Source organism: Parambassis ranga, chromosome 14 (genome assembly GCF_900634625.1).
Source record: "Parambassis ranga chromosome 14, fParRan2.1, whole genome shotgun sequence".
NCBI lineage: Eukaryota > Metazoa > Chordata > Actinopteri > Ambassidae > Parambassis > Parambassis ranga.
In genome coordinates, this window is record NC_041034.1 from 19,173,419 (window position 1) to 19,196,603 (window position 23,185).

General features: G+C 41.3%; 1 protein-coding gene across 6 annotated transcripts in view; it reads right to left on the reverse strand.

The window, feature by feature from the left end:
• The window catches only part of arhgap32b (Rho GTPase activating protein 32b), an 84,304-nt gene that overhangs the window by 25,270 nt on the left and 35,849 nt on the right, over positions 1 to 23,185 (reverse strand). For 4 of the 6 annotated variants that reach the window (XM_028421227.1, XM_028421226.1, XM_028421224.1 and 1 more), the window contains 7 exons: positions 22,300 to 22,394; positions 21,962 to 22,046; positions 5,454 to 5,540; positions 2,973 to 3,110; positions 2,320 to 2,412; positions 1,084 to 1,206; positions 734 to 811 (listed from right to left, as the gene is read on the reverse strand). In XM_028421227.1, coding sequence (XP_028277028.1) covers positions 734 to 811; positions 1,084 to 1,206; positions 2,320 to 2,412; positions 2,973 to 3,110; positions 5,454 to 5,540; positions 21,962 to 22,046; positions 22,300 to 22,394 — 699 coding nt within the window. Of the gene's footprint in view, positions 1 to 733; positions 812 to 1,083; positions 1,207 to 2,319; positions 2,413 to 2,972; positions 3,111 to 5,453; positions 5,541 to 10,501; positions 10,614 to 21,961; positions 22,047 to 22,299; positions 22,395 to 23,185 lie in introns of those variants that run through there. The other 2 variants (XM_028421228.1, XM_028421229.1) reach the window with 2 other exon arrangements.

Consider the following 23,185-nt stretch of genomic DNA (forward strand, 5'->3'; position numbering starts at 1 on the left):
CAACCTCATCCAGGCAGGGACTGCTGGGGCCAATCAAAGACGGGGAAAGGCACATTCCTGGTTGATCCCTTTGTAATGTGAAGGCCGCTTTCTAATTTTTAGCCTACTTCTGTTGTAAAACCCTGTGTGTAAACAACTGCACAGCCTTTAATGGAATACTCGTATTTTGCTGCCTCACCATTACCTTAAATAACACCAACACAGCCCCCTGCATTGCTTTAATGCTGGCCTGTTTTCAGCCTGAACGCCCACTGAGTAAATCTGGCTGGCAGTGTTTGTATACATTTGTCAGGGTGCAGCCTATGCACACACACACACAAGTGGACTTGGTTCTAATTGCTTTTCTAACAGCCTTTGGCATCATTATAAGAAAACAAATTGCGTAGACTGCAGGATGCTGAGATATGACCCTGGTGGATTCAAACATAAGTTCTGAACAACACCAGGTTTAGCCTGTTATTGGATTGTACTGAGAACTGCACAGGACTATGAATCCGGTATTACAGAGGAGGCAGGCTCTCCCTGTAATCTGCCTAAAAAGCTTCGAATATAAAAGGATTTGTTTCTTGTTTTGTCTTTCTGTAGACTCTTCAAGTTATGTGAAATCTGCTCTACAAAGAAACACCACTCCTTGTCCTTGAAATACTCAAATCTAATCAAAGGTTTAGAGCCAGAGGGACAAAAATGATGTGTTTTTGACCTGAAAGTGCCAGTCGATTTGTGAGCTTAGTACCTGAAAACCATGCTTGCCCCTCCACCACGTGGTGTCTTCTTTAGGGGGCATGTCAATGACTGACACAATGTCGCCAACCTAACAAAGAAACAGACAGCAGAAAGAGAGGCAAGTAAGCAGGATAGAGAGGAAGAGAGACAGAAAAGGGAAAGGTGAGATTCCCTTTCTTAAATCCTCTTTAGGACAGGGTCTTATCTGAGGATCACAATGTAAAAACTTTTCACTCGAGAGTTCAAAATGGATCATAATCCTGTTAAACTGAGCTGAAACTAGACAGGGATCAGTTGTGATTTGTCCTCCTACTTATGGAAAGTAACTTAAGGAAAACTAAAAAACACTGCTGTTGTCACCTCGAAGGACAGCTCGTCTGAGGCCTGGGCGATGTAGCGCTTGATGACGTGGGCAGCGGCAATAGCTGGCACGTTGATGGACGACTCTTCATGAACCAGCAGATGATTACCCTTATTGTCAACCTGGTGAAAACACACACACACACACACCTAACAGGTTACAATAGCAGCTGCCACTTAACAAATGACAATGACCTCTAAAAAAATTGTATTTATTTTCTACTTGAAAAGAAAATTCCGTGATGCCTACCTGTTTGCTCAAGTGTTTTTGCAGGCGAGTAAAACTTGTATTACAAAAACTAGTTTTTAACAAGTGTTTCCAAGGACTTTTGCAGTCATTGAATATGACACAGCTGTTTTTTCACAATAAAAGCCCCGTTACAAAATAAAGGGTTTCTGACTAATACTTTTATTTTGAAACAATAGCATAAGGGTCTGTATTCACAAAAAAATATAGAATATATAAGAGAAAAATAAAGACTAAAGTGTGTCAAACTAGGAAATAGGAACAAAATTCCAGTCACTCACAGACAGGCCAGTGTGTGCCAGTGTCCACTCATTTATCATCTATACAGAATAAGCCATAAGTGCTGCTTAAAATCTTAACTCACCCACTATACCATGCACTCAAGATAGTCACATGACACTGACATGTGGCGCATATAAGATGTATGCTTCATGGATTAAACACAGACCAGGATGCACTGTGGCCTGAGCTGTCAGACATAAGCTGATGCTCACTAATGCAAGTGTGCAAGTGTGTAGTAGCTCATCGCTACCAGAACATATTCAGCAGCACCTATTACCTTTAATGTGAACCTTAAATACAATATTAGTACTTTAAGTAGCTCACTTAATTATTTTAAATGAAAGTTATTTCAACAATTGCTTCCTTAAAAACAGTGTATCGATTGCTTTGGACATGGTTGTTAAGCTCTATGCCACTAATGGTACGCTTTGAGTTCCATCTTTTTTTGACAGTACAACCAAAGTACATTGTAAAAAAAATGTGTGCGCACATCTGTATTCTTAGTATAAATCTCTTTGTTTTCTGGGATAATTAGGGACACAAAACACATAATTATGTTGCAGCATTGCATCCAAGTAGTAACTGAAATGAAGCAGCAGCTGTCTGCCATCATCCCCTACAGAGTCTTCAATGTAGCACACACATAGCAAACACTATGTAATGAGTATATGAGCACGCCTTAAAGACAGATGGCAGCACAAAGTTACCTCCATCCATGTGAGGGCCGGCCCACAGTTGATCTTGTTGTCAGCGATTGCTGAGAGTCTGGAGAGGTAAGCCAACAACATCTGGGAAACTGACTAAGATGGAAGAAAACATACACACCAGTTAAGAGCCACTGCATTGACTTCACACAGTTTAATTTACCATTGTAATAATGTATTACTAATGCATTGAATGTTAAACGTAGCTGTTAAAGTGGGTCATTGCAGTTTAAGATGCCTTCAAACCATGTAAATAATTACCTTTTAGAGTCTGGGTCCCTTTGTTCTGTGTTTGCAAAGGGACAAAGGAAGCTAATTATGCAGCATTGCGTGGCAATAAACCACTTGAAATGACATTTGCAGCCATGACTTCGTGTTACAAGGGAAATTTAGTTTTACAGGTTCTGGTGCCACAAATCTGTATGATGATCTCATGCTGGCAATAAAACTTTGCTGAGCAAAGCAGGGAGAACATCTATGTTTTCTTAGTACCTGATGGCAAACCTCATGTTGAACTTTATAATGGGGGCATGTCTTTTGTAGTGGCCAGGATTTGTTTTAGATTCTAATGTAAATCTGATCAGCTGCACACTGCAGCAGGGCTCCAGTTGATTCCACTCAAACACTTGTGTGTAGATGCTGCTGTCAGGGCTTACCTCTGATTGATCAGTCAGACTGTCCAATCGAGGCAGCTCGGGCAGCTGTGAGAAGCGTCGGTCGTAGATGCAGAGGTGCAGATGCTTGTCCAGGACACGGAAATCCTCATAGCTGCGCTTCACAATCCAACTTCGACCCTGCAGAACGAAAACATGAGGGCACAAGTTTAACCAGCAAGTAGGTACAGCAGTTCTTCATTAAATACCATGCTGCATGAAGCACTTGGTGTGGACTGGAGCCTAGAAAAATGCATCCACACAAAACGTTTACTGATATTGCAATGTCTGGGTCAGTTGCAACATCCAAATGAAAAAGTAAGGTGAAAAGGTAAAAACATCTCTTTACCAAAATATCATTTGACAATTGGAAGTGCAACTATTTGGAGGACATACTTAAGGATCCTTTACAGTGCATTGCTGCAAACCACAGCTTTATCATTTAAGTATGTTAATCAGCTGACAAAATGTGTGGAATGTTTTTTGCAGCTGCACTACTAAGCAAAGTTAACTTAAAAAAGGTAACACTGGTTCACCAGTCTAGACTGATAGACTGATAGACTGACGACCCACCTCTTGCCCGTAGATAGCAAGACAGGACAAGGGGGTTTTAGGATGGATGGAGTATCAAAAGTTATTTGTAGTTACAAAAGGGAGCATAATCTATTCTCTGAGATCCCACAAATCCATCTTGCACGATTCTTATGTGTAGTCCAAAGATCCAGTTACCAAACCATGACGAAGTACTGGCAGGTATGAGAGTGTTTTAGGTTTTAGAATACTGCCTATGGGGTCAACACTGAGAAGCAAAAGTTCAAATATTATGCTATACTTTCTTGTCTCCCAATATGCTAACTGCTGCTGGCTAGCTTTCAAAGATCCTCAGCCAGCAGCCTGTTGCATCTCCTGTTTTGGGATTTGACCAATTAGCTAAAGGTAGCACATGAGAGACACAGTCAGCAATTAGTGGGGGGTTGTAGTGGACAAATAAAAATGCTACAAATGAAAGACGCTCACAGACACGCTCTTCTTTTCATGCCTCTAATACAATGGCGCTGTCTCAAACAATGCAAAATGGAAAAAAGAGCAGCTTACTCAGCCCTTCCTAATAAAACACAGTGATTAAATGACAACAGTGCAAGTGCAAACCAACAGACATCTGCCATCATTCCACCACATTAAATGTAACTTTTGTGTTTTTCTTGTTTAAAAATCTGAAAGTTATTGCTTGGATTCGCCATTTCTTTTTTATCCAGTCAAGACGGGGCTCCAAACCTCAAAACCCCACAGAGAGAAGCAAGTGGTGGAAAAAGTCCTTTGCTTTGATTTGCCCTAGAAAGATCCGTCTGTGCTGAGGCCAGGGCTTGTGCGACTGGGACTGCAGTGCACCACTCTGCCCACTGATTCTAGTGCTGTTTTAAAAGCGCTGGCTGAGAGACACCACTGGGAGGGCTCTGTGGGCTTGGGAAACTCTTTATGCTTTTCTGCCCCACTTTCAGACGGTGCTCCTAGTTACCCCCTCCTTTCTGGGTCTGTGGAACTGAACCAATCCTTCTGTGCTGCGCTACTTTCCAAGTGTACAACTCAAGGCCACATCTTTGCCAGTTTTTCCTTTTTCAAATAGAACTGGTGTAGATTTAGCAGTTTTCCGAAGGCTGAAGAAAAAAAAGGTGGAATATCCAAGTACCACATACTTGTGTGGCATTGCCAAGGCTGTGCAACTGGAAGATGATCTTTGCAGGGAAATGCATGAAACTGGAATCAGAAATGTCACAGGAGGAGACCAGGGCAAAGCTTCAGAGCAGCTGGTGTGCATGTGTGCAAATTCTACTTGTAGGCCTAATGAAAAAATGCAAAACTTTGTATATGATGTAATCATGAATAATAAAGTTCGCTTCACCCTGATATCTCGACTTAAATGGGATTTAGCAGATGACTGAGCCAAGTTTTTGTACTTTGAACAGTCTTTCGCAATGAAAAGTAAATGAAGAATACATGAAAAAAAGCCGTGTCAGTTTGATGGTAAACTGCTGGATTTGCCCTAAAGGACCTCTGCACTTCAGAATCAAACCATGTCACAGAACGTCTGGATGTTTCTCTAATGACTCAACATAAGCTATTTAATGCACATATATTCATCAAGGTAAAATTCTGAAACATTCGGAGTAGATTTGAACTGTTTGAACCCTTTCTATCAGACATTCTTCAGAGCCACTCACCTACCCTGGCATTCAGCCCTTTTCATTTCCTACATAACTTGGATTTTTGAAGTTGCTCTAGGTGTCTCAGAGCACGGCAAGCAGGTTGTACTCAACACACACATTTCTTTTTTACTAAATGTCTGTGTGGGAGCTTACATATATATATATAAAATCATATAAAATCATATATATATATATATATATATATTTTTTATAAGAATATATTTTTGTGGGAGGTTATGCAAGTATCTGTGTGCTGCAGCGGAGCCTGCAGTCCTCTTACCTGACAGTAAATGTGAACTAAGTACACCAGCTCTTTAGACTCATAGCCGTTTCGTGTCACTTCACACTGCTCATCTCCGAGGGACAGCTGCAAGACACAGAAAAACAAAAGGGATGGTGCATTAGACAAGCATTTCTTCATCTCCAGAAAGGAAATGAAGTGACTTCAGCAGCTTTATGGGACAGGCACTTTGACAGGTCCATTACTGCAAACTCATGAGTGCACCAAAAAAATTCACAACATTTCATCCTATTCATGATCCTAATCCTGTGTTTTTTTCTGTCAGACAGAGAAACCAGGGCTTTATATTTTATCTAATGATGCAGTTGTGACTTTTTCAGGCATGAATGTAATATGCTGTCAACTGGAAGCAGCACTATGGCAAGATCCAAAATAAGTATGAACTGTAGCAGGAAAAGACCTTTATCTCTAAAGGTGAAAATTTGACAATATCAGATCTCATTTCTTGCCTTTATTTCAGGTGCGAGCTGTTCAGCAAAAAGAAAAGCAGGAGACATACAGAGCCCACTGACAGGAGAATAAAGATGATTATAGTCATGATTCCCAAGTAAATGCACTGACCGCCCACACGCCTTTATGAAATATAGATGAGGAAACTAGCTGTAAGTTTGGAATGCTGGCACAGCTAGCAGCTGCTCATAGGCAGACCAGCCTATGACACTGTAACATTCCTTTAACCTTAAGCACACCTACTGTCCTCAGTTAGCCCTCAGGTGTATCATAAACCATACAATTAACTTAAGCATATATTCTAGAGTTATGTGTCATAGTGTAGCCAAATCCCCTTTGCCATATTAACACTCTCACATTCACAACTTTGAATATTTGTAACATGCAGGTTTATGCAGGTTGCATAAAACTAAGTGGGCCCCAGATGGCCTAGATTTCAACCTGCTCACATAAACACTTCTGAAAACTCCTTAACCCATTTAAATTATTTTTGTATCTGATCTGTGAAACCTTATCTTTTATTTCTGAGAATTGTAGAGGTCAGAATGAGGCAAACCAGCCCGGCCGGATTATTTCCCTGAAAAGTGAAAAGGTCATGAACACAAGCAGTCCACCGAGCTTAGGCCCTGAGATCAGGTGTAACGTTCGGAAACTCTGAAGGTTACCCCCCCCGACGCCCCCCTTTTAGAAGTCTACCAGGCACGGCAAGCTGGGTGGAGGCCCAAAGACTGACCCAGGACTCAGTGATAGGATTACTGTGTAACTCTCAGCTGGCCTAAGAGCAGCTGGAGGAACATCTCTGCTCCGTTAGACTTATCAGTTTGGAGAATGAATGGAATGAAAGAATAAATCTGGACGACTCAACATCAACACTTTCATTAAAACCATATTTGAACAGTTTACAGTGTTGACCAAATCCCTTTCAATGACTCCAAATCAGGCTTTAACCAACACATGCCTGTTTGAGGTTTTGAGATGAATACACAGGAGTAGATAATGTTCTATAATGTGTGCAGAACCACAAATGCAATGGAAAATGGAAAATGAAAACTAATTAAATATATGTGAAATTAGATAGAAATAATGTAAGAGACTCTGTGGAGGCTTTGCACATACACTGTTAGTTCCTGCTTGGAGGGAGTTTCCAGTTGAAAACAATGGTTATATTGTACAAACCCAGTTTCAGTGACAGTGAAACTTGAGGAGTGCATTTCTCTGCAGCTGACCGTGTCTCACTCTGCTACTCCGTGCCCTTTGACCTTGTTCTTCTCATCTTCCTCCCTCTCACCACTGCATGATAACCTTTACTTCTTGCTGAATCTCATTACAAATCTATGTGTTCATACAAAAAAGTTCTGCTTTATCAACAAACGTTTAAACTGAGACACAGATGGAAGTGTTTTTGTTCCCATTAAAACAGACTTAAAGATGGCTGTTTATGGATGGACAGCCATGAATAAAGCCTTCACAGAACAACAATCTCCTTTTCTGAGGCTGTATCTCTCCTCAGAGACACAAACTAATATGACAGCAAGTGACCTAATTACTCCTCTGTTGTTCACTATCGAGACTGAGCAACCCAGAAATGTTTTGTAGTCCATGCACAACTAAAAGCCTCTCTCTGGAGAAAGCAGCTAGCAAAAAAACTTTAGAAGCAAAAAAACCTTAGAAGCAAGCCCATAGAAGCAGACACTTAAGCAGAGTGCAACAAAGCTTTCTTCCATTTTACTGCAAGGGTTTATGGGTCTGGACATAAACTGTAAAAAAAGGACAGCTGCTCGATGAACCAGCAGACAAGAAGAACTGTTTTGCTTGATTGGGATCGTTGCTATCGTTGCTTCAAAACTTCATGGGAAAATGTTGGTGTGAGACAGGCAGAGCAGGGTTTGAAAACATAACAGTAGATGTCAAACGTGTATTGTTTTAGTTACAGAGAACCAAAGTGGTGAAGTGAATGGCCCCCTGTCTAAACTGGCATCATCACACATGTAAATTGGGGGTGTGTGTATCAAACTGTCTGAACACAACTGAGCAGCTCAACAACCAATCAGAACTATAGAAGTGCAGTTAACTCATCCAATGATAATCTGCACATAATTTCCTGCAAATCAATTTGCAAAACTTGCATTGCAGTGTGGACTACAGAAATACAAAATGTCTTTTCTTGTGGGGAATTACTACTCATTATGATCTGCTGGGTTGATAACACCAATCTTACCACACAAAAACTGAAAGAGGAGAAACTGTGAATAGTTAATATAAATAATCTTTGGGTCAGACTCATGCTTAGAGCTTGGGTCATCCACTGGACCCCCACAGTTGGAGCAGTAACACATGAGATCATTCCTTATGCTATTCAGTGCAGAACTCTTTCCCTGTGTAGCCTTTTGTCTCAGTGACTTTTATGTGACCATTACTGTCAGGGTCCGTTATGTAAAGTTGTTTTGCAACAATAAAAAGAAAAGATATGAGCTCACTTATTCCGTCAGGTGTTGGCTTGAATTAAATGTATTTTGCCTGGTTTCCTGGCATCTTGTCTCTGCTTTCTTAGCACACTGTTGTGCACTTTCTTACATTTATTGCTTACTTTTATTCATCGTTTGCTTTCCTTTATTTGTTATTACCAACCACTATATATAAGCCAAATTATCCCACAGGGCCCCTAAAGCCAGTAGTGTGTTCTTGTGTTTACTTCACTGGATTGTGCCCTCAAACCTGGAAATGTTTCAGCATGTTGTGAATACACTCCTAATTTAAATAGTCAGAACCATTACGGAACTACTGTACATAAAAACCCTAATGGCTCTGTTTTTTTACTACATTTTTATATGTACTATACTATACAGAATAATTACAACAGACTTGAGGATTGTTTTGGCAATGGGTTGGATCTTGAAAGTAGCTGGATTCTGCTGAGATTTCTAAGACTAGAGATCATATGACAACCCATCATGCCTTGCTGCAAGCCTTGTGTTTATGTGCAAACAAGTCTTCAGACTAGGGCTGGGTATTGACCTCAGCTCTTTTATTGGTGTCTAAGTACTTGGTACTGGTGATTATGTCAGTACTACTGAGTAACAGTAGAACATAACAGCTCATTTAGGTGAGGATGAAAAGAGACAGATTCCTGTGTTCTCATCATCACTAGTACCAACTAGTAACAGACTACTTTCAACAAAATACATCCAAAACAGCATGCAGTGAAAATGCATGGTGCTATTAGCAATTTTAGAAATATTTTTTAATTGAGGCAAGCAGCAAGCCCCCGCATAAAGCCTGCCCAATAGGGTTTGTACCAAGTAGCACTTGCTGTAAATGGGAGGGATACCAGACCCTTTTATTATGGACTGAACGGGTATAGCTGGCCAGTCTAGCTACACTTGGGTACAGGTAGCAAATTCCAGGTTGGTTTTCTCAAATATAAATGTTAACCAGTTTGGATAGGTGGTGTAGCACAAAGGATTCTGGGTAACAAACAGTAACTGTACTGTTTTAGAATGGAAAAGAGGAAAAACATATAAACTAAAATCATGCTGGTAAAATAAACTGACTGGTTGCTTACATCAGTAGTCTCCCACCTCATGACTCAACTGAAATATGTATGGATCTATTTTACTTTTTTGAGGAAAAGATACTTGTCAAAATATGAGAATGTTCAGACTAGACTTTTTTTCACCTATGTACTGTGCATCTGCTGACAGATCATTTAGAAATGACTGGTGTACAGCAGGGCGGCTGAATAATAACAGAACTGTTGTTTTTCTAAACTTAGTACCTGCAGAGACATATTCAGCGGTGGAGAAGACTATAAACACACAGACACTGCAGTTTCACCGTTTCTACTTTTAGCCCATAGTTTATTCAAATTACAACTTATGATGAGATCCTGTGCCAGATCCTGCGCACTCAAACGGAGATGTCTTTTCCTATGTCTGTTTTCTGCAGTGCATGCAACACAGCACAAAATAATTAGATTTCAATCCTACCTGTGCTGCACTAGCACACATTGTCCCTGTGTAGCTCATGTAACAGAAACAGGCAGCTGCAGCCCTGCTAGTCCTGTGCAAACTGGATTAATGCAATGAGCAGACTAATAAAGTAGGAGAGATTGTGTTTCACAAAACAGAATACTAAACAAACAAAAAAGGACATTCTGGATACATGGTTGCATGCCATTAGGGCAACAATGGGTTAAAAGATGTGAAAAATCCAGACTTATAAAATCAGCAACTTCCTCATTGTCCTCAAGCTATTCATGGTCACATCAGGGAAAAATACACATCAATGGGTGGTCAGGGCTTTCTTCTTGTTTACGCTGTTGTAAGAGCATGCTCATAAAATTCCTAACAGCCAGAAAAGAGCTCATCTGTGGCAGTCCATATACAAAGAGAGCACCTCAGACACGAAGGTTAAACTATCAAAGGTTAATAGAGGTAAAAAAAAGCTTAATGCAACACACTAGACTATACTATTTTGATGAGTCCTGTAGGCACACAAGGAGAAGGAAGCATCGCTCTGACAACTGCAGAGCAGCAGAACATTACAAAGAAAAGGACAGAAAGCCTCCTCATACTTACAGCAGGTTGAGTCAGCCCCTTCTCAACACCCCAACACCTGTCCTCAGACTCTGTTTCCCTGTCTGAGTGTGAGAATGTACATCCAGCCTCGCTTCCCTGCTCCCGAGCACAATTCCCCTCTGCGGGACGTAAATGTCAGCTCCCCACTCTCTTTCACGTACAGTGTAAGCTCTCCCAGTGTGGGATTCAGAGAAGAGGGAGGGTGGGAAGGGGGTGCAACAATATCACCAGCAGCTGGTATTGGAGGATGAGAGGCAGTACTCTTGGTAGTGGTGGTTTGGTGAATTCCACAACGGGACAGCTTTCATCTCCTCCATTTTACTCTCTCTCTCATCCTACCATTGTGACGCCTCATCCTGGTTTTCTTGTCTTCTTCCTCTTGCTGGCTACCCTCCTCTGATGGCTGGCACCCAACAAAACTTTAACACCCAATCTGATTAGCAGCAGGAAACAAAGGGCGGGAACAACCTAGTTTAAAAAAAAGAAAGACGCTGTTTTTCTTTCAGTCCTCTGCCGACCTCACCGTCTGCTTGCTGTGTCCCTCCGCCACATGCTATTCTCTCTCTTTTTCCTCCTCTCCTATGTCTGACATGCTGGCTCACCCCTCCCCCTTCTCTCCTCTTCTTCCCCCTCGTTGGTTGGTAGGTTCCCGGGACAAAGAGCAGGGATGGAGGGAGAGCAGAAAGAAGAAGAAAAGAGGGAGAGAGCAGAATGGGGGGAGTACACTTGCAGGAGAGCAATTTTGTTTCCTCCACATGTTCAGTCCTCAAGCACAGTGGCATTTCACTGAAAGCACTCTGCTGAGGAAACCTCGAGCTCTTCCAAGAACACAATTAATAGATTTGAAAAAGACGTCCAGGAAATGCAACAAAACCATGACTGACGCTTTGTAAATAATTGGAAGCTTCTTAGACTCCAGGAGGCAAAGCCCTGCATTTAAAATTTACTGCACAATAAATAACCATGGAGTGTGGTAGCTTGCACAGTAGAAATAGAGTTACCAAAAATATAACCCCTAACCTCCCCTCTGCTAAATGGCCTGCTCTGGCTCAGGTTGCAGCCAAATACCAAAAAAAACCAAAAAAAAAAACCAGTGCAGGTTGCATCAGCTGTGATGACTTCATATGTGCCATCCATACACACATGAGATGGATTAAAGAGACATACTGCTGGAGAGCGAAGCAGAAACACAAGCACACGGTACAGCTCACTGGGGAGGGTGCCAAGAGAGGCCAAAAGGGTGCAGAGCTACATGGGACATAACACTTACTTTGATTCTTTTAGCCTTCATTCCTGAAACCCCTACAGGATCGAAATGTCTGAATATGCATGCAACCCAACTTTATAGCAGTCCCCATTAAGCAAATACTGTCCTGGCTTTCCTGAAAATGCAGATAAACATAAGCTGTCAGAGGATCCACTCAGATGGGATGTCTGCTCGGACCGGCTTCAAATCACTCTCTACTACAAGTCTGCTTATGAATATCAAATGATAATCCAATGATGACCCAGTTCATTCAGCCCTCTGCTCTGCTCTGCCAATGACAGGCTGGACGGACTTATTACAAACCACATGTGGGTAAGTCAGATGTCCAGGAAATGTTACACCGAGAAAACTTCTGGATATAAAAATATGACTATGAAATGTTTTCCTGACTACTTTCAACAGCCGTCACTGTGGTTCATTCAGGTGTGCTGCTGTACTAAACTTAGACAGGGTTCCAAAACTCCAGATTCACTCAGGCATAAATGGATACAAATTACTTCCACTGCACTGAAGACAACAATGTTATCTGTGGAACTGACTGCAGTAGACATGGCAGCTATTAGTAACACACTAGTAAGTTACATGACCTGCAGAACGCTAAACTCAACTTATACCCATGCAGTCCCTTTTTTTTATTTGTTGTATTCAGGAGATTGTTGGACAGCAGGGATTAAATTACATTGCTCCCTCCCTGGCCCTGTCCACACCTGTCATTAACATGGGTGATCCAATCACTGCTGGTCAGCTCTAAAGTGCAGGTGTGAGTGCACACTGTGATTTAATAAGCCAGGTGGTCTGGTGCGGAAAGCCATATTGTTTTAGCAGTGAGTGTCACAGACAGTTTTAAAATAAAGGACTGCTCACTCAAAAACATCATCTCTATAAGCGCAACTTGTCCACTGCTTGACAGTTTTCTGCAGGATATTTACAGTAGTGACCTTATTGTGCAAGTAATATGTGCTTATTTCCACATAGAGCAGATACGTGTGATCCAAACACAATAGAGGTGTGTGAACCACTAAGATTAAACCTGCTTGTTGTCGGATCACTCAAGATGCATGTTAATCTCATGTGTGAATGGCGCTCTGAATGTATAAAGAAGTGCAGGTCTCTGTGTCCATTTATCTGCGAGCAGCACTAAGCTACACACAAACACAAAGAAGCAGGGCCACAAGGGATAGCATGATGTGTGTCCTTCGACTGCACTTACACAGAATCCAGCAATGCGGCACCTTTCTACTGGGCGTGAGGAGATGTAGACAACTTGAGAGGAAGAATAAGAGGTGCAAACACTTGGTGCCAATCTATAAAAGATGCTGAGATATTTCAGTCTGACAGGACAGGATCCTACTAGAGCATCAACATAAGCATGGTTAATAAAAATGACCAAAAAATGGTAGGTAGCAGTGCCCGCTGGTCCATGATGTCATTCTATGCTACAGTGTGAGTGAGTGCATCAATCCAACACAACTTTTTGCCAAAGAAACAGAACTAGACGACTCCCGATGAACTGTTATAGAATGAAAAAGGAATAAATAAAAACAATGCCTGGTCTCCCTTGACACTACTGTATATTCATACTTTGGTATTTTTGTCAGACTGCAGGTTCAGGTGCCTTTGGGGCTGTGCTGCAGTGCCTCAGAGCTGAAAGAGGAAGTGTGAAGGGGCTACATCAAAACTCCTTCCTAAAGCTATAAAACTGGATCCGATAAAGAGACTGAGGAAGAGAGAGAGAGTGAAAGTGAGGGAGAGAGAACGAGAGATACAGAGTGGGTGTGTGATTGATATAAATGGATGAGATCATAGCTTGGAGCAGGTTCACAAAACAAATCCCATTATGAAAAAGATTTGCTCACTGTAGTGGACACATGCTCACACACACTGTACATGAAAACTACAACGTAGTGCAGAAAACTAACAAGATGCTGACAGAGCTAAAAATGGATTTACACTACGCACAATGTATAATGTCAATATGTGCTTCTCGGGCCATTCCACACATGCTTAGGATCCAGCTCAATGTGTCGGATAATGTACAGTCTTTGACTGGTTTTTGAAGCTAAATGGATTTGATCCTTTTGACGTCTAGTTAACCAGCAACCTTCACAGTGGAATGCAGCAAATACCAAAATCATCTCGATGCCAAGAGGATATTGCAATTTTGTCTTCTCTATCCCTTCTTCATTTTCATGAGGCCAGGAAGAGGTAATAATTCCAAACATGCTTTCAGCTGCTGAAGTGCAGCAGTTACTCCAGCAGCCAGCTCAGCAGTTAAAACATTCCCATATCCCAGGCATTTCCCCACCGGAGGCACTCCCCAGGTCAGGTAGGAGAGGAGAGTACACTTTGTCAAGTGTGAAGGAGGAAAGGGAAATCAATCAGTCTGGTTGAGCTGCAAATGCTATAACAAGAGAGAGCACAGGGAACGATCCGGCCCGGTAATGTTTCTTTGCTGACCGGCTGGGTGTCAGTTTAGTGGACGTATCGCACAAATCAATTACGCCATGGGAACATGAATACAGAGCTGATGCATTAGCCTTAAGGAAAGCATGTGTTGGGTACATGGATGCACACAGAGCCAGTACTCAGATTTGCTGATCTAAACAGTGCAGAGGGCTGTGGTGCATTAGAAGGGATGTGTATTTCTAGTTGAATACAAACAAAAGAGGATTATACCGTTTACTTCCCATTTTGAAGCACTTAGGTAGATAACTTGGCAAAAATGTCTGCATTTATTTATTCCCTGCAGGGTTTAGCTGAAAAAAGATGGTGGCATTGCAATGCTATAAAATCATATGAGTGCTTTCAGAGGCAAAGGTTTGTAATCATTGGGCTCCTGCAGCAGAATCATGGCTGGAAGATGAAAGAACTCAAACATGTCTTTGTGTATTATAACACAGGTTGACAGGATTCTTAGAAAACAACTGACAACTCGATCAAAAAAGTAAATAAACTGGATACTACTTGCCTCTACAAACCATTTTCACTCATAAATAGTAGAAAATTTGCAGTTTTGCCACAGATGGGTGCAGAATGTTTTGTTCACAGAATCCTTTCCCCAAAGGAAATCAAAGCGACCCAACAAGTGAACGACTCACAATTTTAAAAATGTAACAAGAGTATATTCATAAAAGGAGATACTTTACTAGAATAAGTATTAATACATATTCAGAAAAATAAATTAGTGGGCCTTTGCTTTCTTTATGGATGTTTATGTGGCCCTCATGAAATCAAATTGCCCACCCCTGCACTAACACATGATGCATTTAAGGCTAAAATGGATTTATGCACAGTTTTGTTTTCCATCTGTCTACTAGTCATTAATTTACCCACTTGAGCAGATAGATATTGAACTTAAAAAGCCTGCCTTCTATACAGCAGTAATAACATTATTATTAGCAGCACTATCACTTATACTCATTGTCTTTAGCTAGTGGGATTTCCTTCTACTTTGTATGCATTGCAGCTTTAAGCATCCTTCAACAGTGTTGTCCTCCAATAATAACCATGCAAGACACAGAAAGAGAGGTTCTCTGTGTGTGTGTGTGTGTTCTGGCTCTAGTCTTTTGTTTCCTCTAACAAGGGCAGAATGAGTCTAACCGTTACATCATCCCCAGCTCAGAAGCAGTACACAGAGGTCCACAGAATGAACATGTGGCCTGACATCATCTCTCTACAGACCAAGGCTCTGGTTTTGCTTTGTCTAAGCAAATACATGTCCCCAAACTAAAACAGATTTAAAACCAATCTAAAGAAGTGTGTGTTGTTGTTTCGATTGCTGTGCCTTTAAAGGACAGCCAGCCTGTGTGTATGTGTGTGCTTTTGGTGTGGTGCTCCAGTTGATGGATTGGGTCCCACAGGGGGAGGGAATTCATCCCTATGCATCTCTCTTGGTGGATTGTGAGTCAAGGGGGTGAGTGGGCAGCAGGAGCATATTGTGTCACGATTGTCAGCTAGGAGGAAGCTCACAGGCAGGCAGGCAGGCAGAGAGGCAGGCAGGCGGGCGATGGATAGAAAGATGAAGAGTAGACGGGCGATCCCCTCCCCTTCTAGGATGGCTCGGGTCAGAGAAGGTAAAAGGCACTGGGACACATCGCCTGTACAGCAACACACTACGAGCCAGCCTAAAAAAGGCCTGAGAGGGATGTCAGTCTTCATCACACGCATGACCGCACGCATACATGCAGTCTGCTGCTCTCATTCACCCACACAGAAATCACAACCTTTATAACTGCATGCACTGCTGTCGACATGAGAGAGGGGGCACTCCCTCACAGCTGTTAAACGCAGATTGATTGCTGCGATTATTCTCACACACAGACACACCAAAATGCGTAGGCTACACATTTATTACTAATCTTTACCCATCTGTTCACTTTAAATATTGAAATTTAGATGCAATTCTTTTATTTCTTTTGGTGCATTATTAATATTTATTCATGGTGTATGAGGACAGAAAGCTTTGGTTGTGATGCTTTCTCTGCAGAATCAAGTTGATTGTAACATTATCCTTAATGCAACATGAGTACCTTTTATTCAGATTTAGGTGTGTTATGCTATTAGCAGCTAATGTAGCTTGGAAGGCTCATTCAGGTTCCTGCACATTTCCAGACAAAATTTTGAAACTTTTCTTTGACTTTGTAATATAATATGATTTTTTTTTCACTGCTGTTTTGCACATTACAAGAAAATTAAAACCGGGACTTGCACGATGTTACTTTGATCAAATTTCCATGACTTTTTCAGGCAACCATGATAATACTGATTTATTTTTTCCATTTGTAGTGTTCCGATCCAACTACTAGTGACACAAGGGACATTGCAGGAAGAAATTCATAATGAGCACCCAACTTTCACAAGGGCTTTTTTCTTACATGCACATTTAACGTGTACATTTGATAAAGTTTCCCTTATAAATAATGTGAAAAGTTGGAAGGCTGTTATAGGCAGAATATGGTTTGCATATTGCCTCTGTAAACATATATCCAAGGGTTAAAGACAAAAATACTAGGACACACACACACACACACAGATACGTATCTCGTTTCTTTCTCAGAAAACAGAAACACTCTTTATTCAGCAGATCAAGGTAGATCAAAAGTACCAAACTGCATATATAATCTAGTGCAAATGTTTAAACTCTTAAATTCTTCTGCTGAATAATTGAGTTTCAGATCAATGTACTGCAAATTGTGGTGGGGAACTGTGACATTGTTTTTAGACAGACCATGTGTGTGTGGTTTTGTCCATTAATAGTAAGAATGTGTAAGAGATCAAACCACAGTGTGGTCTATATGCAAGGAGGCAGGGCAAAATGCTAGGTTATGGATAAACCATATGGAAGAGAAGGACTGAATAGTCGTGATGAAGTCAATAAAGTTGTTTTGCTTGTGTCTGGCTGCAGGGCCGGGAGAGAGCTGAGAGGGGGCACAGAGTGTAGCTGAAGGCCATTCAAGAGAGGGCAGAGGCCACAGACAGAGAAATGTCAGTACGTACGCAGTACAGAAAAACACTGACATGCTGGTGAGGGCAACCACACCAAAAGGCAATGTGGACAAGACCATTAAGAAAGCCGAATGTCATTTCTTTTTCTTTTTTGTTGTTGCCATATACAGGAGATCTATCCGTGCTTTAATAAAGTTAACACAATAGGGAGAACAATCAAGCAAACTAAAGACTAAGACTTTCATAAAACATGCTGTCATGTTACGATAGCTCACTGAAGTGTCACGCATTCTCCAGATTCCAACCTAAAACACTAGCTGCATGATGATGCGGAGGCAAAAATACAGCATTATAAATACATGGCAAAAACACCAGGGCAAGGAAGGACTCGTAGGAGTCTTTTCAGCCATCCCACCAAGGATTAAAAAGTGTCAGACAAGGTTAATCAATGCCACTTAATCTATTTCTAATTCAATTTAACATGTTTCCAAGTTTTGACATTTAATAGGTTCTTAGATCACCAACGATTCAGTGCCAAAATCAATACCCACTTAGCATGGAGACCTAAACATTTTAGTACACACTGAACGGCGGTTTTTAAGAATTACTGATGTAGAAAGGCCACATGCATGCACAAAATGCATAAAAGAGCCTCCAGCTAGCGCTAAAAGAAAACAGGTCACATACGGAGCACAGCATCTGTAAAAACACAACCTTTGTGGAGCCGTTATTCTGCTTTCTGTTCCTTCCATAACATATGTATCAACCTAACAGCATTGGAGTTTACAGTTATAAATAAATACATCTGCTGAAATGTTTTCAGGATAAAAGAAGTTTTTAGCAATACATTGCTATTCTTGTCATCTTATACTACATCAAAGAAAGCCTGCACGGTGTGCAATCCACTTCATTCAGCTGCAATCAATCTGCATTAATAATGGACTGTAACATTACACTGTACATTACCGATGATTGTTACTGACTGTTGTCCAGAATCAGTACCTCAAAATTATTGCTCGACTACATTGAAAGAAACTCCATCAGTTAGTCTGTGGGGATTTCTGAGCCTGTACATACACACGGCAAATGAATAAAATGGATCATTAAGGTGTACACACACACTTGATGTGTTACCACTTTTTTGTTGGTTTAGATCACCTCAATCAAGAAAAGTAGTTTTTGGTTATTGTGCCATTTTTTTAGCATCCACAATCACAACAAAACAACATGTATTTTAGTATTATGAAGCCTGATTGCGAGGAAGTTGTAAAACAGTAAGAGTGTAATGCCAAAAGTGTAAAAAAACCAAAACAACAAAACACATGAAGCCAGAGGGGGCCTTTTGTTCCAGTTTACAGCCATGCTGGTGCTTCTTATTTTAGGCATGTTAACACTGTGACATTTTATCTGACATTTCAAAAGTCAAAGCACCACAGAAGACCTTAGAATGTATCCTCTGGGAACCATGAATGTCCAAATTTTACAGCTATACAGCATTCAATAGTAATCAGGACAAAAAACAATCAGATTAAAGGAAAGCAGAATGCTGCACATAGATAGCATTTATAAAAAATGAGCAAAATGAACAAGCTTATCCTGACTGATAAGACCAGAAGCACAACAATACTCATTATCTCAGAGGAATCACAGCCTGAATTTGAATCTGTACACCCTACACACCCACAAATACACACTGCTTACTCATTCACAGTGAGTCTGCCACTTCATATATGTCGTTTAACACACTTCACCTCAGCTTATCATAAAATAACACGTCTGTCACAGTAAGTTGGGCCCTCCAGGAGCTGAACTCCTGCCAGATTTAGCAGCATGCTTTGCTGTGATGATAGGAAACTGCACAGGGGATTGTGGGGAGTCCTCTCCCACACCCGGACTCTATATACGAGAGCCGGTCATATAGCTACAGACCCCACCCACCCAGGACACGAACTCTTTGTGCCTCTTCTGTCTGGAAAGAGGTAGAGGAGCATCAGAACCCACGCCAACAGACTGAGACACAGCTTCTTCCCCAGAGCTGTGAAATCCATTACCCCATCTCCTCACACATCCACCCCCCACCTCCCCAAAGACTGAGCATTAAACCCTGCAGACAGACACTCACACTGCACTTTAGGACATAAATACGCTGCAATATGTACAATATATTCATACCGCTACAACTGTGCCTTGCATAATGACAATAAAGATTCTTGATGTTATTTATCACAAGTGTACAGCTGTAGATAAACCTACAAATTATACAGTTCAGGCTGAAAATTCAAGAAAAATGGAGAAAAAAAACGAAAGGTCTGTTTAATTACCTATTTGCAGCAACAAAAATAGAAATCTGACAGTTACACAACCTTGTTTTCCAGACTATGCCCGAAGACACACAACACAGGCGAGGTGTGACAGTCTGCTTGTCAGATTGTATTAAAGTAGTGCATTAGCAAAGCATTGGTGGGAAACAAAAAGGCAAAGTAATGAATGATCCTGTCTCTGATCAACAATTACAAAAACTGAAAGGAGTCCAACTCGTGCCAACTAGGCTGAAAAAAACATCGTTCACATTTCTCACAACAGCTGACACACACAAACAAACTGCCACGCAAGCGCTGCTCTGAGTGCAGACGGACTCCTCTCTGGCCTCCTGTGACCGCGCAGCTTTCACGTTTCCACAACAAAACCTCGTCTGACTCAAGCTCTCCTTTGGCAAGCTTTTTTATTATGGAAATGAAATAACATGTCTTCCAGCAGAAGAGCTAATGCCAAAGCTGAGCCCAAATCCTAACCTTGCCTCACTTCGCTGCACATTACACACAGAATCTACACAAACTGGGGATTTTTACTTCAAAAATAAACCTCACTAAATTCACCTCTGACAGTTTATTTTGGTGGTGTGGCTAAATCATCACGCAGCAACAGAAAGTGGAGAAAACTCAGTCTCAATGCTTAAACAAGTAGATATGTCAGAATCAGTGAGAAGTGCTTGGGCGACCAAATCATTTAACAAGCGAACATGTTGAGTTGAGGCTTGTTTATAACAGATATCGAGTGACAAGGGGAACAAATATCAAATAATTAGTTGTCTAATAAGCAAACAGGATGTGAGTTTCCTCTGAGGTCCTGATCAAGGAGGAGGCAGCCAAACTGAATGCTAAAAACCAGACAACAGCAGACGCCCAGGCAAAACAAAGAGCCAATATGAAAAACCACAGAGGGTGAGATGGTGTGCAAGCAGCCTGCATGCAGACAAAAGGAGCACCAATACAACTCAGCACAACACAGACAATTCAAATCTTTATATGTACACACATTAGGTGGATTCTGTGGTGTAACCTGAGTTCCATTCAACAGAAACCTGCAGGTGGAGGAGGATGGAGGCTTGTTAGGAAACTCTCTTGCTTTGCCTTCTGTAAAGTAAAAGTGGAATAAATTCAGCTGACTGCTGACCCCTACTGGTTTACTCACACACTGACGAAGCTGGCTGAATATGATGATTATAAACTCACACTTTCTAAAAGGGAAAATGTTCACATTGACATGAGACAGTTTAACTGTGAGTCACAGAGGGAACGGAGCCAAAGCCAGCATGCGTTTGCTGAAAGACAATTTAAAATGATTAAAACAGTCTATCCTTGCATCCTGTATGCAAATATAGCTATAGTTAACAGCACTGTGAATTAAAACAGCTATTCTGCCCCATTTAATGGGTACTTCAGAGATTCGTCATTGCACATGCAGAGAGCTAGAGGACTCACAAGGGATTCTGTCGATAAAATAGTCCTGTGTGAAGCATCGGTGGGCTAGCATATCCTGTATTTAAACCCAACAAGGAAAAACACTTCTCAGAATATTGAGTTTCTATTTTCAGGAAGTAAGGCAACCTGTATGTGATGTGTTTGTATCTCTACCAGTTTTAAGGCCTAACTGAGCATCAAAACTAGTTAAAAAAAAGGAAAGCTGCAATAAAGAGTTTTTAGCTAAAGTTTTTAACTTTCTCAAATTTGTAGTCAGACTGCACCTCTGTGAAAACAGCACAAGAAGCAAAAAAAATATTTTAAGTAAAGAAAAACAAATATCTTTGTTGATTTCATCAAACTGCAGTCAGTACTAATGCTACTGCCACGTACACGCTCCTGAAAACCAGATGAACATGTTTACATAGTTCATCACAACCAGGACACTAATACATATGTAAACATGACTTGGTTCAGGGTTTGGTGCTGGTCACATAAGGGGAAAAAAAAAGTTCAGCTTGTGATTACACAGCCAGCAAAATCCGTAAAAGGTCAGGCTACAGCAGCTCAGACCTTTGAGTAACTTTAACCACATCTGAGGTGAGTAAGTGTGAGACGAATGAGGTCGTCCTGTAGCCGACAGGCGCATTCAAGAAACTTCAAACAAATGCAAATCACCAACCATCTCCATGATATCAACCACACAAAGATTTCTGCTTGACGTCAATTGGAAAGACAGATGAGTCATAAGTCTGTCGAGCACGATCTCGGCATTTCTTCCACTGCAGGGGGAATAACTAGAAAGAACATGTGTCTGAAAAAAGTTCAAAGCCTCATCAACACCAAGACTGACATCTGTGCTGCTGTGATTTCAAATAGCCAGGTCCACTAAAACTCTAAAATGCATCACTCTTTCATTCTTCATCATTTTGAGTATAATGTATGTTTAACAGATTTGACATCAGTAAGTTGACATCAGTTTAAGTAATAAAAGCTTCAAGATTGTACCTGAATCGTGCCAAAGTCCACATTTTCATAGTGGAAGTGAGCGCATTCTGCCAGTTTCGGGAAGTGGCCCTTGGTGAAGCTAAGTCTGTAAACATAACACACACACAGAATTTGGTTAGTACCGGTACTTCATCCTCTGCTGAAGGTAACACACTGCAGTGTATATCACTGGTATAAGAGGCAGAGGGCAATGCCAACGAAGGGAGTGAAAGAAGGAGGAAGGCACAGAAATAGATGCACAGAATGGAAGAAACAGAGGCGATAAACAGCCAGTTAGGAGCAATAAATAGAGACGAGCAGAGAGAGGTGTGTGTGCGTGAGTGTGTTTGCCTACTCACTTCTTGACATTCTTAACCTTCATGCTGGCCGTGCTGCTGCTGCATGACCGCATGAGGGGCTCTGTCCTTAGCTCGGGGATCTCCGCGCTCCTAGCCTAAAAGACACAACACATAAATAAAAAATATATTTGATGCTGCCGTTACAATGAGACGATGTGCAGAGACACTTGTGGTGTTAAGTGTCTGCAGGATAACCTCACCCAGAACAATGAAAAAGTGACAAACCTGCATGTTATTCAGTTAACGAGGCTGAGAAAAGTATCAGGTTGTTAGCCTGGAGTGGTCATTTGAAAAAGCATATGTGATTTTCCATTCAATCATGGCTGACTTATGCAATCATCACTAAAGTGCAGCCCACTGTTTGACTGTTAAGCTGCTTCCATGAGCTGACCCACTTCCTGCTGGGGGAGGCAGATTGATTTTGTATCGTCATGATGATTGTGATCACACAAACGCAGCATGATGCACACTTTTTCCATGTTCCTCATCTTTTACATCTCCACTGTTATGCAGGTTGTATCTATTCTCACGCTTCACTTGTCCACAATAATAAAGCCTAGATATGAGCTACATCCCAATTCAGGGGCAGCAAAGACACATGTACACCGAATATCTGGTTGTTTGCATCTAATGATGCATCAAAGGATGCTTCACAGCACCACATGTCCCATAATACATTGTGTGCAAGTGCTGGCTGGACTCTTTTCACAATAGAATACAGTGACCCTTCACAAACTGAACTCTTTACAGCCTTAGAGCAACTTTTGAATGTTAAAGTCAAATGCAGGTTGCTAGGCGACAGGAGCAGTGGGTCCTGTCCCATTTAACAACCATCGGTGTGGTCAATGAGGGACTAAACCTCTGCAGACCCCTTCAAAGAATGGGA